General features: G+C 55.5%; 2 protein-coding genes across 5 annotated transcripts in view; one reads left to right on the plus strand and one right to left on the minus strand.

The window, feature by feature from the left end:
- The window catches only part of MTCH2 (mitochondrial carrier 2), a 60,135-nt gene that overhangs the window by 21,353 nt on the left and 20,654 nt on the right, over positions 1 to 18,128 (minus strand). For 2 of the 4 annotated variants that reach the window (XM_050956943.1, XM_050956939.1), the window contains one exon: positions 10,051 to 10,129. The exons of the other annotated variants lie outside the window; for them this stretch is intronic. The gene's annotated coding sequence lies outside the window, so the exon portion shown is untranslated. Of the gene's footprint in view, positions 1 to 10,050; positions 10,130 to 18,128 lie in introns of those variants that run through there. 4 annotated transcript variants of the gene reach the window in all.
- Positions 1,861 to 8,667, plus strand: LOC127051393 (glycine N-acyltransferase-like protein 3). The gene is made up of 5 exons (XM_050953656.1): positions 1,861 to 1,938; positions 4,653 to 4,760; positions 5,107 to 5,233; positions 5,546 to 5,666; positions 8,184 to 8,667. The coding sequence occupies exons 1-5, from the start codon at positions 1,861 to 1,863 to the stop codon at positions 8,665 to 8,667; spliced, it is 918 nt and encodes a 305-aa protein (XP_050809613.1).

Here is an 18,128-nt window from a genome sequence, read left to right on the forward strand (position 1 = left end):
TGCCTCATCTCCATCTGGTCTTCAGTCCTGCTTCTTACCTCTGGAGGGACTTTGCTACAAACTGAAGCTCTGCACAAAGGACTGATGACCCATCCCAGCAGGGGATGTACTCCAGAGACTTGATTTGAACCGGCAGTTTACTCCATCACTGCTACAAGGCTGAACTATGAACTTTGCCATTGCTGTGTGTAATTGATTCCATTTAACCAATTCTAGCTCTCATCTATATCCTTTTCCTTTCATGAATAAACCTTTAGATTTTAGATTCTAAAGGACTGGCAACAGCATGATTTGTGGGTAAGATCTGATGTGTATATTGACCTGGGTCTGGGGCTTGATTCTTTGGGATCGAGAGAACCTTTTTCTTTTGTTGGAGTGTTGGTTTTCATAACCATTCATCCCCAGGACGAGTGGCACTGGTGGTGATACTGGGAATCTGGAGTATCTAAGGGAATTGCTTGTGTGACTTGTGGTTAGCCAGTGGTGTGAGACCAAAGTCCTCTTTGTCTCTGTTTGGTTTGGTTTGCCTTAGAGGTGGAAAAACTCCAGTCTTGTTTTAAGTGATTTGTCCTGAATTGGCACTGTCAGTTGGGTCCCACCAGAACCGCATCGTCACAGTGCTTGTCCAGCTTTTCTGAATAGTCCCGAAGCACTTCTTTCTCCACAGAAGGCAGAAACACTTGGAAAACATAGGCAGATGAGATTCAGGAGAGAGAGTCTGTAGGGAAGGATGCTCCCTGGTACTTTTTCCTCCCCGTTGGAGTTTCTTTTGTTTCCCTTCCTGCTTGATGACTCCGTTGCTTAAATGTAAATTAAACAGAGCACCCATTCCTTTGTTCAGACAGGTCTGTTTGCAAGCCTCAGGTTAGACACATGTTAACACCATAAAGGGGAATATTATCATTTCACATACAATGTTGTCACACACATATTTTATCAGGGCAATACTGACTGGCAAATTATACATTTACAAATAATAGTTTGCAAGGTTGTACAAAGATTATTACAACAGTGGGTATGGTGTGAACACAAAGGTACATTCTGTCACAATCCCCTACCTTCCTCCTTTCAGTCATTTGTTCATGAGGTGGGGACTTTTCTCAGCTTCCCTGAAATACATAAACCATGGGAACTTGCATTGTCGCTCTGGCCTCCTTTCCCCGGAGGCCCCTCCACCTCCGCCCAGAGCAAAATCCCAATCAACTGTGCCATGTGGCTGCAGGGATGTCACCGCCTCTGGGCTCCAGGACTGGCAGACTCTGTTAATGGTTCATTCGCTCGGGGATAAGAGGCTGGAGCAGCCCCTGAAGGTGAGAGAGGAGGGATCTGGCAGCTCCACAGACACCCAGGAACTGTTCCTTCTCCTGGCACGGAGTCACCCCAGGTGAGTGGGATTGTAGCCCTGTACAGGCAGTCCTAGCATCACATGGCCTTAGAGCAACCTTCTTATTGTGGGGTATCTGGTGAGCACAGGGGCTGCACCCAGACTGGTGAGTTATTGTAGGGTCTCTGGTGAGCACAGGGGCTGAGCACAGACTGGTGAGTTATGGTAGTGTCTCTGGTGAGCACTGGGGCCGTGCACAGACTGATAAGTTATTGTAGGGTGTCTGGTGAGCACAGGCACTGTACACAAACCGGTTAGGTAGTATAAAGTCTCTGATGAACACACAGGGGGCTGCGCATAGACTGGTGAGCTGTTGTGGGGTCTACACAGTGTTTGCTATTTTGGCAGGGCTGGGAGCTGGCAGCTGGTCTCTGGGGTTGGGAGGACACAGTCACAGGGAACTAATGGGTCTCCTGCCCTGCAGGTGTCCCTCGCACTGTCCTGCTGGAAGCTGTGAAAGCCCATCCCAGCCAGCGATGCAGATCCTGAGCTGTTCCTCCAAGCTGCGGCTGCTGGAGGGGATGCTACAGCGGGGCCTGCCTGACACACTGCCGGTGACCAGGACTCTCTGGTCGCCCCAGGGACGAACCCTCCCACCCTCAGGCTGGGCAGAGAGCAGGGGAAAGTCCTTCAGAGTCCCCTGGGTGATGGGGCACATAATGGGCTGGGGTGCAATCCCCTGGGTGGGGATACATGGAGGGTTCGCCCCTCCACCTTGTTAGGGGGTAGCAGTTTGGGGGGCAGACCCTTTCTCCAGGTCGTGAGGCAGCAGTTCAGGGGCCAGGCAGGCTCTCAAAGATCCACAGGGGATGTGCTGTACCCCAGATTGTAATCAGGCCCTTGGGAGTGACCCCTGTAGTGGGCCGGGGCCCGAGGCTGCACACAGCTCACAGGGGCAGGCCCGTGACCTCCACCACTGGGCCTTTGACACCAGCCCTCCCATCTCTCTCCGTGGCTCCCTGCAGCAAATGCAACCAAGCCAGATGTCCGCAGGAGGCTTGGACCGGGCCCCTGTGAAGTGTGTTGGCAGAGACCCTGGCAGCCTTTGCAAAGCACAGGAGCGGTTCATTAGTCACCTGGCTACAGACTCCTCAGGTTACCACAGGGAATCAAAGCTTAAGCCAGAGCCCAGCCTGGCCAAGCCTGGCAATGAGCCAGCCAAGACGTCATTGGCCCCATGGCTGGCTCTGCTCTGTCCGGTTGTTCTTAGGCCAAGGTGACAGCTGCTGAGGCCCCCCAAAAGCCGGTTCTTAGCCCCATATCCTGACCCCGCGCGGCCGCTGTTCTTCAGCTGGGGGCCTCTCCACTGCAGAGCCATGAGGGGGGAATCTCACTTGCTCGGTGTGAATGTCCACCCCAGCCACTGGGATTTCCATGGTCTCTCCAGACTCTCCTTGCATGTGTGTACAGTTTATTCCCTTGGTTAATGATGCTGGTCTCCAGCAAGGCTGTTACATGAGTCACAACCCATCCCTTCCCTCCTCATGCTGCGCAGAGCAGTGCAGGATGCAGAGGGAAACTGAGGCACACATAGGACTCAGAAAGCTACTCCAGAAAGCTTCTACTTTGTCACACAGGTCCCCTGCCATGGGTTAGGGGTAGTAGCAGGAGGGCAGGCCCCTCCCCCAGGGTAGAGGTAGTGGGGGAGCCCTCCCCCTGGGCCTCCTCCTCACTTGCCCCCTGCCTCCCAAAGTCCAAACCCAGCAGCAATGCCTGCTGCTCACCCAGCGTAGCCGCCAGGAGCTGCCCGTCCAATCAGAACACAAGCGGGCTCTGTGCCAGCCAATATCAATATGCGCAGGCTTTGCGTAAAGCTAATGAACATGTGGGCAGCTCCATGGCAGCCAATCACAGTGTAGGACAGCTGGGTGCCTGCCAGTCATGGCTCTGACCACCACCACCTCCCACCCCCACACCGCCCGGTTCTGAATTTCCTCCTGGTCCTCGCCATGGCAGATGGGGAGGGGGCAATGCAGTGGCTGGATCCCATCCCAGTTTCAAACCCAAAGGTTTTTGGGTGGCAAAAGGGGGCTGAGGCTGCATGAAAATTCCCCACTGCGCCCTGCTAATGTCAGCGAACAGACCCACCCTAAGGGTGGATGGATGTGAGACTGCTCTGAGCTGTGTAGTGGAAAGGGTGAGGTTGACTAGAGCCAGCGGTCAGCATGCTGACAGTGCCTAGTAGGACAGGGATGGGAAAGATGCTGTGGCGTCTATGGATAGCATTTGTGGGTTCAAACTTCACCGGGAAAGTCACTGGGTAAAGTGAAGTGGTTCAATACAGTAGGATTTTCTGTAATATTTTTACAACACTATGTGTGCCTCAGTTTCCCCCTATGTGTTGCTTGGCTACCCAGTTGCAGGCGTGAGGGAGAGGATTAAGTTTACTCTCAGGGCAGGCTAAGAGACACAGGGGTGGGTGTCACCTCCCTGTAAGGGTGGAATAAAGGGTCCTTAAGGAACTTGTTGAAATCAACCCGTGTCCCCCAAGGTGGCGAGAGAGACAAAGCAAACGCTGCCGACTCCTGGATTTCCCTGCCTCTCAGCCGGGAGGCTGAGCAGAGACTCCAGCTCGAGAGCATAGGACTGGGAGGTGGGGGGTGCTGTACAAAGATGGAGGCTTTCACCTGGAACTGACCAAGGAGGTCAGACGGAGACAGAGACAGCCTGGAAAGGGGCTTTCACTCCAGCTTGGCTGGGCCCTGGCTGACGGCAATGGACACTGCTTTACCCCCAGTTCTCTCTGCTGACCTAAGGCTGCTCCGTGACTCATAAACTGGCCTGGCTTGACAATGCTGCCGGGTGTCTTTGCAAACCCAGGCTGGGGTGTGGGAGCCCGCGAAGAGCAGCCAGGTCTCTCCATGGATCTGGCTCAGTGGGAGGCACCGGGCAGACCTCGCAGGATGGAGCAGGAGGGCTGGAGCCCAGAAGCTCCATCTCAGAGGCCCTGGCCTGCCCCGCAGGAAGAGTGGGGCCCCCTGGGGGGCTGGCACTTTGAGGGGAGAGGGATAGCTCAGTGGCTTAAGCATTGGCCTGCTAAATCCAGGGTTGTGAGTTCAGTTCTTAAGGGGGCCATTTGGAGATTTAGTTGGGGATTGGTCCTGCTTTGAGCAGGGAGTTGGACTAGATGATCTCCTGAGGTCTCTTCCAACCCTGATAGTCTATGATTCTATGAGGGCTTCTCCAAGGGGCAGTGTAAAAGCTGGGGCCCAGCACTGATCCAGGGGAACCAGGACATCCCTGGACTCTGACCCCTGTGTCTCGGCAGGTCTACGGCACTGTGATGTACGTGAACCGTGGGAACCCGGCTGGCCAGGAGGTGCTGGTGGATTCATGGCCAGAGTTCAAAATGGTCCTCACCCGGCCACGCAGAGAAGTGCGGCCTTTGTTGGGCCCCTCCCATCCACCCCACTCCCCTCCCCCACCTGACACCATAATTGCCCCTCCCCTCCCCAACTTCCTTTCCCTGCTTTGTGTTATTTATACCTCTCCCCCTCCTGGCTGCCCCACCTCCCCACAGCCTGTCTCCCCTTCCTGCTGCCCAGACCCCCCCATCCCATTCTGCCCTAAGCCTCCTGGCTCTGTTCACAGGGCCCCTTCCCCCCTCCTCAATCTCTTACTTGGGGCTTGTTGTGCCCCACTCCCCTGATGCCATCCCTGAGGGTCATGGAGGAGTGAGGGGCAGAGGCTATGCTCACCCCCAGGCATTGTCCCCCCTTCAGGTGGCGTGGGACCCAAGTGATTTTTTCACCAACTCGTACACAGCCTTTTACCGGGACGAGGGCGCCTGCCGGGCCCTGCTGAGGAACAGCCACATCATCAACTGGGACCAGGCCTTCCACATAGAGGGTGAGCCCCTCCAGCCCTGCTCTACCCAGCACCTGCCACACGGGGGGAGGACCATTGCCACCCCATGGACCAATAGCCCCGAGGATCCTGCCTTGATCCCACAGACCAATAGACCCAATGAGCTCACCTGGGCCCCTTCTTCATCCAGACCCGGATCCTGAATGAGCCAAGCTTGGGAACCCCCAGTTGGGTCATGCCGGCTTACAGTGGCCTTTGGCCCCTCCCTGCTGCTTTCCCCCACCGGGCTGGGCCCCTCAGGTCCATGGGCAACTTTCGGGGGCCCCCGCTGACAGCGCATGGCTGTCCCTGCAGGGATGCAGGATGGGGTATACGAGACCATCAGAGACATCACCAGGGCCAGGGGGCTTGAGATGAAGACGTATTTGTACCGGCCACTGCTGCACCCAGACCCGCCTGCCATGCCCCAGTACCGGTAGGTGCCCCCCCAGATATGGGGTGTGTGAGAGCGAATGGGGCAATGTACACAACCAGCCTGTGCTAGATGGAGGGGGGAGCGGGGCTGGGGGAAGGGAAGGACCTAGGGGTGCCAGGCCAGAGGCCTCCATTGTGCCCTAGATCTGGTGTCGGTGAGTTCCCCAGGCTAACGGTGCTGGCAGAGTGAGGTCATCACCACGACCCCACACAGCCCCATGGCTTGGGCATATGCTGCCAAGGATTTCCCATCCTGCTCCGGGGCAGGGCTGAGTCAGCCCTAGAGCTTCTCCGGGGGCAGGGGCAGCCCAGCCTGGCCAAGGAATCTCCTTGGTCCCAGGATGGGGAGAGCGGGGAGGGGCAGCCTGTGACCCTTCGGTATCCTGGGACGGGCAGCCAGAGGTTCTTGACCCCAGACCCGTCCCCTCTGAGGGGAGGGGCTCCAAGCACAGAGCCCCCTGGTCCCTCCTTCCCTGTCAGCAGGTAGGTCCCCGGGCAGGGGGTTCGCTGCCCACTGAGCCCTGGTGCCTTCATGTCCGGGAGCTGAGCTTAGCCAATGCCCATGGGCAGCGATGACTCTGCTGGGACTGGACTGGGCCTTGTCAGACAGCCCCTGTGCTGAGGCCGCGAGAGTGTGTTGATCCCATTCCCCTCCCCGGGGGTCACCTTCCCCCCATGAGCTGCCTCCTGCTTCGATCTCCTCCCCACAGAGCTCCGCCTTCCTCCCATGTGCCGAGGCCTGGCTTGATCCCCTCCCCCGCACAGGGGTCGCCTTCCCCCCATGTGCTGCCTTCTGGCTCGATCCCCTCCCCCCAGGACTCCACCTTCTCCCCCACCCCAGGTCTATTGCCCCTCAGCCTCACGCCCCTTCTCTCTGTGCCTGATCAGTCCCCTCCAGCCTCCTTCCCCTCTATGGGGGCACTGGGGGGGAGCGTTATAGGGTCTAGAGCCACCCCAGAATTTGCCATAGCCTCTCCTCCCAGTGCAAAGGCTAGCAGCAGGGGTGGCAGCAGCAGGGGTGGCAATGCCATACCATGCCCCTCGGTAGCTTTCGGCTGCTGCTGACGGCAGCACTGCCTTCAGAGCTGGGTGGCACACCCATCCCCCACAGGATACATTCCATGCCCCCCACCCCAGTTTGAGATTCAGCAACCCCCCCATTCTCCCCCAATTTTCTGTCCAGCCCATCTAAGCCCACAACCAGGAAAAGGATGGCGCCGCCGGACCCTGCTCCTCTGCTATGCCATGTCATATCACTCAATTTTTGCTCTCCGGGCTCACTCCCTTGTACCAGATTGACACTCGAGCCCCTGGTGCACTGCATCCCGCCCCCCAAGCTGGGTCAATCTCCCCCTGTGCTCACACCTCCCATGTTTGATACTAAACTGCTCAAGATAGTTAAGACCAAAGCAGACTGTGAAGAATTTCAAAAAGATCTCCCAAAACGAAGTGATTGGGCAATGAAATGGCAAATGAAATTTAATGTGGATAAACGTAAAGTAATGCACATTGGAAGAAATAACCCCAACTATACATACAATATGATGGGGGCTAATTTAGCTACAACGAGTCAGGAAAAAGATCTTCGCATCATCGTGGACAGTTCTCTGAAGATGTCCACACAGTGTGCAGAGATGGTCAAAAAAGCAAACAGGATGTTAGGAATCATTAAAAAGGGGGTAGAGAATAAGACTGAGAATATATTATTGCCCTTATATAAATCCATGGTACATTCACATCTTGAATACTGCGTACAGATGTGGTCTCCTCACCTCAAAAAAGATATACTGACACTAGAAAAGGTTCAGAGAAGGGGTTTGGAACAGGTCCCATATGAGGAAAGATTAAGGCGGCTAGGACTCTTCAGCTTGGAAAAGAGGAGACTAAGGGGGGATATGATAGAGGCCTATAAAATCATGAGAGATGTGGAGAAAGTGGATAAGGAAAAGTTATTTACTTATTCCCATAATACAAGAACTAGGGGTCACCAAATGAAATTAATGGGCAGCAGGTTTAAAACAAATAAAAGGAAGTTCTTCACACAGCGCACAGTCAACTTGTGGAACTCCTTGCCTGAGGATGTTGTGAAGGCTAGGACTATAACAGTGTTTAAAAGAGAACTGGATAAATTCATGGAGGTTAAGTCCATAAATGGCTATTAGTCAGGATGGATAAGCCATGGTGTCACTAGACTGTTTGTCAGAGGATGGAGATGGATGGCAGGAGAGAGATCATTTGATCATTGCCTGTTAGGTTCACTCCCTCTGGGGCACCTGGCATTGGCCACTGTAGGTAGACAGATACTGGGTAGATGGACTTTTGGTCTGACCCGGTACAGCCGTTCTTATGTTCTTATGTTTGGTCAGTCCCCGCTCCCCTCCCCTAGACTTACCCCTTCCCCTGCCCATGCTGATTCTACCCCCCCCTCCACGCTGACCCCCTCCTCTTCCTAGGTCAATCCTCTGTCTGCTCACCCCACCCCATCCTGTGTCTCTCATCCCCCTGCCCTGTGTTGCAGGCCAGAAAAGGGGTTCAGGCTGGCCCCCGTGTCCCCCGCCCACGCTACGCTACTCAATGACACCTGGATATTTGATGGGACCAGCTTGAGCCTGCGCTACCTGAACCTCCTGATCCGCCACTTCCCCAGTGCCTGCCTGCTGGACCCTGAGGGAAACCCCATTTCCTGGTCCCTCATTGACCAACTAGGTGCCCTGACACACGGTTACACCCTCCCAGAGCATCGTGGCCAGCACCACATGAGGGCCATAGTGGGGACGCTGGCAGCACAGCTGCATGCCCGCGGCTTCCCTGTTTACACCCGGGTGCTGCCCCACAATGAGCCTTCACTGCACACCCTGCAACGCCTCGGCTTCCACATCCTGCCTGGGGTGTTCTACGCGCTGCTGGTGAGGCCTGGGTTCGCCCAGTCCCAGCCAGCCAGTGCCCTGGACTCAGCCCAGGACCCTGCACCCAGCTCTGGGGAAATGCCACGCGCCCAATAGCACATAGCGTGGCGGGTGGGGAGAGGCAGAGAGGGGGACACGGCCTAGGGCCCTGCGCCCAGCTCTGGGGGACAGCTACGCTCTGCCAGCACATAGCCCTGGAGGAGGGGAGGAGATGGGAACACAGTCCAGCCATGCCCAGGGACCTACTGCTCTGCTACCCCATGAAGGGGACACACTGACCAGGCACCAGGGGAGCTCAGCTGTCAGCCCTTGGGAAGCCGAGACCTGGTGGAGGAGACTCTCTCATGCTCCATTATCCCCTGGAGCAGGGCAGAGGATCAGTAGGGGGCGCTTTCCCCTGGCAGTCAGGGCTCAGCAGGGGGCGCTCTCTGCTCACAGTGCTGCCCCCGTGCCCTGTGCTGCGGGCTCAGCAGGGGGTCTCTTGCATGTCTGCCCACTGGGTGCCAAAGGGATAAAAAGCTGCTCCTAGGGCAGAGCAGGGACGGGGGGGTGGGTGGGGGAGTGTCCCATGGCTGGGGGCAGGACCTGGGCGTTCAGGATCAAAACCAGATCAACGGAGGCTCCACAAAGAGGCAGAGTTGGGTTTTGGAGGGTCTCAGGAGCTCCCAGCTGGGACTGAAAGAGATGGAGACAGGATCCAATTTTGGCTCTTCAGCAGCTCGGCTGGGTGGGGCCCTGGCCTGTGTCTTCACCTTCACTTCTCTCTGCAGGCCCAGGGACCCCCCAGGGCGAGTTCCCAGGGACAATAAACCGTGTGCTGTGTGGAAAAGGCTTTGGGATGTCATTACAAACACTGGCTGGGGGACACTGGTCCCCACAGAGGAGCCAGGTCTCTCCAGGAGTCTGGCTCAGTGCGACGTGCCGGGCAGAGCTCGTGGGGTGAAGCAGGAGGGCCGGAGCCATGTGCTTGGTCCTGGAGGAAGAGAGAGTCCCCTTGGGGGGCTGGCACATCACAGGGTTCCTCCAAGGGCTGGTTTAAAAGCTGGGGTGTAGCACTGATCCTGGGGATCCACAACAGGGAGCAGCGCTGTGGGTCCCAGGCTAGGGCACCAGGCCAGTGTGGGGTGTCATAGCCAGAACCGGCAGCAGAGAAGGGTAGGCACATCTGCTGGCAGACGTGGGGTAGAGGCAGCCCTGGCCCCAGCCAGGGAGCAGCCCCACCAGGGCACAGTGCATCATCCCGTCTGTCCCCTCCCTTCCCAGCCAGGGAGCTGGCCCCCCAGAGCAGTGCCCCGACCCCCAGCCGGCCTGCGTTGCCCCAGGACTTTGACTCTCAGACCTGCACACAGTCTCCATTTCCCAAGATTGAATCATTATTTAAAAAACTGTATAGAAATCACCACTCTCCCATCATTCAGTGCGTCTGGGCCAGCCTCTGGCCCGGCCCTGGGCCCCTCGCCCAGCTCCGGCCTCAGCGGAACCGCTTCTCCTCCCACATGTACAGCTTCCCCGCAGGCACCTTCCGGAAAAACAGGCTGTTGCCTCGGCTCATGTTCCCCTGCACGGAGGGGAGAGGAGAAGGCTGTTAGGCTGCCCTGCCCTGCCCTGGGCAGCTTCCCTCTGCCTGTCACCCAGGCCCCAGTCTGCCAAGCCCGTCCCCACACCAGTCCTCCTACCCACACAGCAGGCCCAGCACTTCCAGGGGTGCAGGTAACTTTCGGGATTTACCGGTACTGCAGGATTCCTGAGGGGGGCGTGGCCTCATCCAGAAGAGGCGTGGCCTCTTAAGGTTTAAAGGTCCTGGGGCACCAGCTGTGGCTGGGAGACCCATGGCCTTTAAAGCAACCGGGGGCTCCCAGCTGAAGAGGTGGCTGGGAGCCCCCCGGGGGGGGGACCCCAAGTTTTGCCGCTGGGGCCGGGATTTAAAGGGCTCTGGGCTGCCCGCAGCTGCGGGAAGCTTTGAGCCCTTAAATCCCAGCCGCAGCTGGGATTCAAACAGCCCTGGGCTGCCCGGAAGCCGGTGCGGTCTGGCATGGCGTACTGGACCAGTTTACTCTGAGCACTTCCCAGCCCTTTTATAACCCAGCCTGAGATGTGTACCAGGCACGGCTGCCCCACACAGGGCATCGCTGCACTATGGGGCCAGGGCGAGGTCGGGACGTACCTCCTTGACATACCTCCTCGAGCAGCTGGCTCCAGCAGCCTAACTAGGGGGAGTAGTTGGGTGCGTAGGGGGGGAGGCCACCAGCCTGCAGGGGGGGCCTGCAAGCCAGCCTCTTCCCAGCGCCCTCCTTGGCCTTCCCAGGGCCACTTCCTGTCTGAGCCCTTCTGGGCTACGTAGTGTTAACGGGGCCTGAGCCACACAGCTCAGTCAGGTCCCAGGATCCCCAGCTGCCCCCTGTCCATTCCCACGTGGCCAGAGCTTCCTGCTCCTGCCCCCAGCCCTACAGAGGGGCAAACGAGCACCAGGAGAGCAGCCTTTCTCCTGGGGACAGAGCTGATGCTGCCTAGTGAGATGGCCAAGAGGCTGCCAAGCATCTGGGGAAGAGGGGAGCCCCAGGAGCCTGTGCGAGGGGCAGGGGGCGAGCTGTCAGCAGAGCCAGGACTAGCTCCATGTCAGGCTGGGAGGTGGGGACAAATGGGGCCAGAGCCCAGGATCGCGGCTCTGCCAGCTGCAGCAGGGAGGGGATGATCTGTCCCCCATCCCACTCTGTCATCCACTCGCTAGGCCCAGAGGTGTTCCACCGGTGGTCAATGCGGGTGTGGGGTGATTTGTTCCCAGCACCAGCCCCAGCAGGGCTGCAACTACCCTGGGGGACAGTGTCTCTCCCTGGTGCGGCTCCTTTCCCTTCCCAGAGCCGTGAATGAGCCAATACCCCAGTCTGACCGTGGCCACATGGGGGCTTTTCCCCTATTTTCACATAGGGGAAACGGAGGCACATACAGGGGTCATAAAATACTACAAAAATTCACACTTTGTCACAGGGACCAATCCCCTGGTTTTGTTGGTTCCCCCCCCCCCCCCCGGCTGATCTGACCCAAAGTTGCTCCATTCACCATGGCACTGTCTTCCTGAAGGGTGGGGCTTTCAAATGTGATGAGAAGGCCCAAGCTGAATCCTGGTAAGTTATAGGAAATGCATTTCCTGCTGTGGGGCGCTCACAGTCAGGGTCATTGGGACCCCGTTGTGGTGGGTGTGGCACAGACACACAGTGACTAAGACCAGGCCAGAATAGCAGGGGGCTGCAGGTCGGGATTGAGGGGCACCGGTGAAGAAGGGGGTCAGGCAGCCCCTGCTCTCACTCTGCCCCCGGTCCTGGTGCATTCTGGGTGCATTTGCACTTCTCTGGAGGCCCCATCACCTCTGCCCAGACCAAAATCCCAATCAACTGTGCCGTGTGGCTGCAGGGATGTCACCGCCTCTGGGTTCCAGGACTGGCAGACTGTTAATGGTTCATTCACTCGGGGATAAGAGGCTGGAGCAGCCCCTGAAAGAGGGAGAGGCAGGAACCTCTCAGCTTCACAAACATCCAGGAACTGCTCCTTACCCTGGCACGGAGTCACCACAGGTGAGTGGGACCATAGACCTGTACAGGCAACCCTGGCATCACATGGCCTTAGAGCAGCCTTCTTATTGTGGGGTATCTGGGGAGCACAGGGGCTGCACACAGACGGGTGAGTTCTGGTAGGGTCTCTGGTTAGCACAGGGGCCGCAAACAAATTGGTGAGTTATTGTAGGGTCTCCGGGGAGCATAGGGACTGTGCACATACTGGTCAGTTATTGTAGGGTCTCTGGGGAGCACCGATGCTGCGCACAGACTGGTGAGCTGTTGTGGGGTCTACACAGTGTTTGTTATTTGGGCAGGGCTGGGAGCTGGCAGCTGGTCTCTGGGGTTGGGAGGACACAGTCACAGGGAACTGATGGGTTTCCTGCCCCACAGGTGTCCCTCGCACTGTCCTGCTGGAAGCTGTGAAGGCCCATCCCAGCCAGCGATGCTCATCCTGAGCTGCAGCTGCTGGAGGGGATGCTACGGTGGGGCCTGCCTGACATGCTGCCGGTGACCAGGACTCTCTGGTCCCCGCAGGGCCAAACTCTCCCACCCTCAGGTTGGGCAGAGAGCAGGGGAATGTCCCTTGGAGTCCCCTGGGAGATGGGGTACATATTGGGCTGGGGTGCAATCCCCTGGGTTGGGAGTACGTGGGGGGCTGGCCCCTCCATCTGGATGGGCGTAGCAGTTTGGGGGCAAGACCCTTTCTGCAGGTCGGGGGGCAGCAGTTCAGGGGCCAGGCAGGCTCTCATAGTTCCACAGGGGATGTGCTGTACCCCAGCTTGTCACCAGGCCCCTGGGAGCGACCCCTGTAGTGGGCCGGGGCCCGAGGCTGCACACAGCTCACAGGGGCAGGCCTGTGACCTCCACCACTGGGCCTCTGACACCAGCCCTCCCATCTCTCTCTGTGGCTCCCTGCAGCGAATGCAGCCAAGCCAGACGCCCATGGGAGGCATGGACCGGGCCCCTGCGGTGTGTGTTGGCAGAGACCCCGGCAGCCTTTGCAAAACACAGGAGCGGTTCATTAGTCCCCTGGCTACAGACTCCTCAGGTTACCACAGGGAATCAAAGGTTAAGCCAGCCTGGCCAAGCCTGGCCAATGAGCCAGCCAAGAAGTCACAGGCCCCATGGCTGGCTCTGGCTCTGTCCGTTGTTCTTAGGCCAAGGTGAGAGCTGCTGAGACCCCTCAAAAGCCGGCTCTTATCCCCGTATCCTGACCCCTCGCAGCCACGGATCTTCAGCTGGGGGCCTCTCAGCTGCAGAGCTGTGAGTGGGGAATCTCACTCGCTCGGTGTGATCGTCCACCCCAGCCATTGGGGTTTCCATGGTCTCTCCAGACCCTATTTGCACGTGTGTAGACATTATTCCCTTGGTTAATGAGGCTGGTCTCCAGCTGGGCTGTTAATTGAGTCACAACCTGTCCCTTCCCTTCACACGCTGCGCAGAGCAGTACAGGACACAGAGGGAAACTGAGGCACACAGGACTCAGAAACTACAGAAAGCTTCTACTTCTTCACACACGCCCCCCACACTGGGTTAGGGGTAGTAGCAGGAGAGCAGGCCCCTCCCCCAGGTTAGAGGTAGCTGGGAGGCCTCCCCCTAGGCCTCCTCCTCATTCGCCCCCTGCCTACCAAAGTCCAAACCCAGCAGCAATGCCTGCTGCTCACCCAGCGTAGCCGCCAGGAGCTGCCCATTCAATCAGAACACAAGCGGGCTCTGTGCCAGCCAATCTCAGTATGGGCCGGCTTTGCATAAAAATAATGAACATGTGGGCGGCTCCATGACAGCCATTCACAGTGTGGGACAGCTGGATGCCAGCCAATCATGGCTCTGACCACCACCACCTCCCACCCCCCGGTTCTGAATTTCCTCCTGGTCCTCACCAGGGATGGCTCCAACCACCCCACCCCCCCAGCTAAACTCTTGACAAAATGGGCATTTATATGAACCCGATGTGTGCCTCAGTTTCCCCTGGCTAACCAGTGGTGGAAGCAGATTAATTTTGTTCACAGTGGTAAGCAACACAGGCAGTTTGCTTTCAGTTAGTGCTGGCGGTGGGACACTGAATGTGCCAGTAGCAAAGCACAGTCCATCAAAGGAAACAGCAATAAATGGTGTATAACCAGCACCCTAAGAAGCACATCACAAACCTGTGCAAAGAGAAAGGGAAAAGTTCAAAAGGACACAGCTGATTGCAGGATGGAGAAGGGTGATGGGACTCAACATCAGGTTCCAGACCCAGGCAGGGTTTCATGAGGGTCCGAGAGTGACAAGAAGCAGCAGCAGGGTGTCCTCACGACCTGGTTCCTTTCAATGGATTTGAAGTGGTAGGAGTTAGTGTGGGAAGCAAAGGCACTAGCAGACCATAAGAGGGAACCAGCTGTCTCTGGGAAGTAGAAAAAACCTGAAGAAATGCAGCAAAAGCTTGATCTGGAGATGTGGAGGCGAGAGAACCCATCAAGGGGTAAGTGGGCAAAGGCCCCAGGGATGCTGGATTCCGCAGGGAGCTGGATAGCAAATTGTCTGTTTAAGGAGGAGGAGGGGCTGTAGACACCAACCTCACTGCCTTTGAGAAGGGTTGTGATTTGAACCTGGCTGACTCTGCAGACTGGATCTGCTGTCTCACTCCCATACTCGGTCACCCAAAGCCATAGAGCCGTACAGCCAGATGGACGGCGTTAATACTGGGGGCTAGGAACTGTTCAAATTGGCTCCACTGCTTACGTTTAACCTGACACCTGAGGCTTATATAAAAGGGTTTTGGGGTGTGCAAGAGATCCAGGCTCTGACCTAAATGGAAGCAACGTGCCTTCTGGGAGAAGCCCTCCCGCCGTCTCCAATCCCAGTGCAGACACAGGAGTCGGCGGGGCCGGTAGTCATGGTTCTCCTGGACTTCGGCTCTGACCTGAGACTTTCTGTATCACTTTCAGACAAAATCCAGTCCCTGATCCTACCCCAGCCAAGGGTTTGAACCCCAGGAGTCAGAGGCTCAGACTGGACGTGACAGTGAAAAGGCAAATAGCTCGGCTGGCAGGGATCAGGGTTCCCCGCATGCCTGTAACACTAAGGAAAGGCTGTTTAGCTCAGGACACCAGTCTGTCTGGAAGTAGACCCCTGTATTTGAGTGGGGCCGAGGAACATCCCCCACAATCTCACACGGGACATGTGAGTCACACGGGCTCTGCAGAACTTCCCTGAGGCTGTGGCCAAGGGAGCCAGCTCACAGCCTGCTCTCCCCGGGGAAACAGAGTCAGAGCTGAACCTGGTGGGAGCTGAGACCCCAGCTGAGCATGGGCAGACACGGGCAGGGCATGGCCAAGGTTAAGACCTGGAATCGCAGCCTGCCAGCAGGGGGGTCCTGGCTTGGGGTGAGGGCAACAGATTAACCTCAGGAGGGGAAATGGATTCCTGGCATACACACAGCCCTGGGGTTGGGACACAACCAGTGCAGGGGAGCCCCCTGCATCACTAGACCCTGGGACACCAGCGCCTCAGAGACATGACTGGGTTAAGACCAGCAGTCATAAACAGATAGTTAAGGGTTAATGTCTCTTTCACCTATAAAGGGTTAACAGTGACCTGCAAACACCTGACCAGAGGACCAATCAGAAGACAAGATACTTTCAATTCTCGTGGAGGGAAGCCTTTGTTTGTGGGTCTTGGGTTTGGCTTTGTTCTCTCTGAGTCCTGGACGGGGCAAGAGGTGTAACCAAATTTCTGCCAATCTCCCTGCTATAGTCTCTTATCTGTTCAGAATTATAAGTAGAAAAGGCGGTCATAGCCTTTTAATTTGTTTTCTTTTTTATTTGCATATGTGTACTTGCTGGAAGTAGCTTAAATTGTGTTTCTGCTGGAGAAAGTTTCTTTCTATTGTTTATAAGTTGAAAAACCCTGTAACGGTTTACCATCTAAAGTGCAGAGATAAACCTTTTACTTTTTTCTTTCTTTTTTTTTATTAAAAGCTTTACTTTAAGATCTATTTAATTTTCTTTTCCCCCTTGTTGAGGTTCGAGGGAATTGAGTCTGTACTTAACAGGGAAGGAGAAGGGTGGAATCCCTTTGTTTAGATTCATGGAGCTTGAATCTGTATAATTCTCCAGGAGCCCAGGGAGGGAATACCTGGAGGGGAGGAGAGAGAAGGGAAATGGTTTATTCCCCTTTGTTGTGAGACTCAAGGAGTCTGGGTCTTGGGGTCCCCTGGGAAGGTTTTGGGGGGACCAGAGGGTATCAGGCCCTAAAAGAATTCCTGATTGGTGGCAGCGTTACAGATCTAAGCTGGTAATTAAGCTTAGGGGAATTCATGCTAATACCCATATTTTGGATGCTAAGGTCCAGAATTGGGAATTATATTATGATATGGTGTGCAGCGAATGGAAAAGATAAGAATCCAAAAGCCAGTAAGATTATAAATTTTTTTTCTCTGCTAGCTGCTTGTAAACAGAGAGAGAAAGGGTTTTGTTTTAAACCTACAGCCAGAGAATCTTTTTTTACTTTGCTCTGTCTAGCTGTGCATAGGGAGGGCTATTAGGTTTAACGACGGTTGTTTGTTAAACAAAGCAGCCTTAAGTGGCCACACTCCAGCCAGAACACATTTGTAAATGAAAGACAGATTCTTTTGCTTTTTAACTCTTTCGGGACAGGCTACTAAGTTAAAAGGACTCTGTTGCTAAGCAACCCCAGGAGACAACAGAGAGCCAGCAGTTCAGACAAAAGACAAAACACCAGAGGGCACCCCAACACAAGAAAACAGGAACCATGACTTCTAAGGCAAAAATGGAGGACGAGGCACAAATCAAAGACGCAGAGCACAAATGAGATATGGAAAAAAAATACAGGAACTAGAAATAAAACAAAAAGAGATGGAGCTGAGAGAAAGAGAAAGAGAGGCAGCCTACAAAAGAGAGCAAGCAGCCAAAGATGCAGACCACCAAAAACAGCTGGAACTCCAGAGGGAAGCCCACCGGCAGGTCCTGGAATTAGAAAAGGCTAAGCAACAGAACACAGCCAATCCTAACAACCTTTCGCCAATGATTGTTCCACATCACAAGAAATTTCCCACCTACAAGGCAGGTGATGACACTGAGGCCTTCTTAGAAAATTTTGAAAGAGCCTGCCTTTGGTACAGCATCTCTGAAGACCAGTACATGGTAGAATTGAGGCCACTGCTCAGTGGACCCTTAGCAGAGCTGGCGGCTGAAATGCCTAAGGAGAAAATGAATGACTATAAACTTTTTCAAACCAAGGCCAGATACAGAATGGGGATAACACCTGAACATGCCCGTCAGTGGTTCAGAAACCAAAAATGGAAACCAGATGTGTGATTCCCCCGACACGCCTACGACATTGCAAAGAATGATGAAGCCTGGATATCAGGAACAAAGGTTAACAATCTGGATGAGCTACACCTCCTGATTCAAATGGAGCAGTTCTTAGATGGTATTCCTGAGGAAATAGAGAGGTACATCCTAGATGGGAAACCCAAAACCGTAATCGAGGCAGAGGAGATTGGAGCCAAATGGATGGAAGTGGCAGAAAAGAAAAAACCTACTGTCAAGGGGAGCGAATACCCCAGAGGGCACACCGACAATAAACCCTACAACCGAGGGCAGCCAAAGACCCCACCTACAACCCAAGGAAAGCCACAGACGCCCTATTCTTCCACCTCACCAGTCTCCAGTAACCTACCTCGACCCAGTGACCAGTCAGCTGGAAGATGATTCAAGTGTAATGAACTGGGACATATAAAGGCCAACTGCCCAAAGAACCCCAACCGAGTGCAGTTCATTACACCACCATCACATCAAAGATCCCCAGGCCGAGATGCCTCTCAAATACCCTTGGAGTGAAGGGAAATTTTGAGAGTGGGCGGAAAGAAGGTTAATGCGTGGAGAGACACAGGGGCACAAGTGTCAGCTATCCACCAATCCTTCGTCAACCCCAAATTCATCAACCCAAAGGCCCAAGTGACAATTTACCCCTTCATGTCACAAGCTGTAGACTTACCTACAG

The sequence above is a fragment of the Gopherus flavomarginatus genome, chromosome 5 (genome assembly GCF_025201925.1).
Source record: "Gopherus flavomarginatus isolate rGopFla2 chromosome 5, rGopFla2.mat.asm, whole genome shotgun sequence".
In the NCBI taxonomy this organism is placed as follows: domain Eukaryota; kingdom Metazoa; phylum Chordata; order Testudines; family Testudinidae; genus Gopherus; species Gopherus flavomarginatus.

What these genes read in the sequence shown, in the direction of transcription:
- LOC127051393 (XM_050953656.1), top strand. Translation starts at nt 1,861, where the DNA reads ATGCAGATCCTGAGCTGTTCCTCCAAGCTGCGGCTGCTGGAGGGGATG. An exon ending in GCCTGCCTGACACACTGCCG is followed by an intron (nt 1,939 to 4,652) that starts GTGACCAGGACT and finishes GTGTCTCGGCAG; the next exon opens with GTCTACGGCACTGTGATGTA. An exon ending in CCAGGCCTTCCACATAGAGG is followed by an intron (nt 5,234 to 5,545) that starts GTGAGCCCCTCC and finishes CTGTCCCTGCAG; the next exon opens with GGATGCAGGATGGGGTATAC.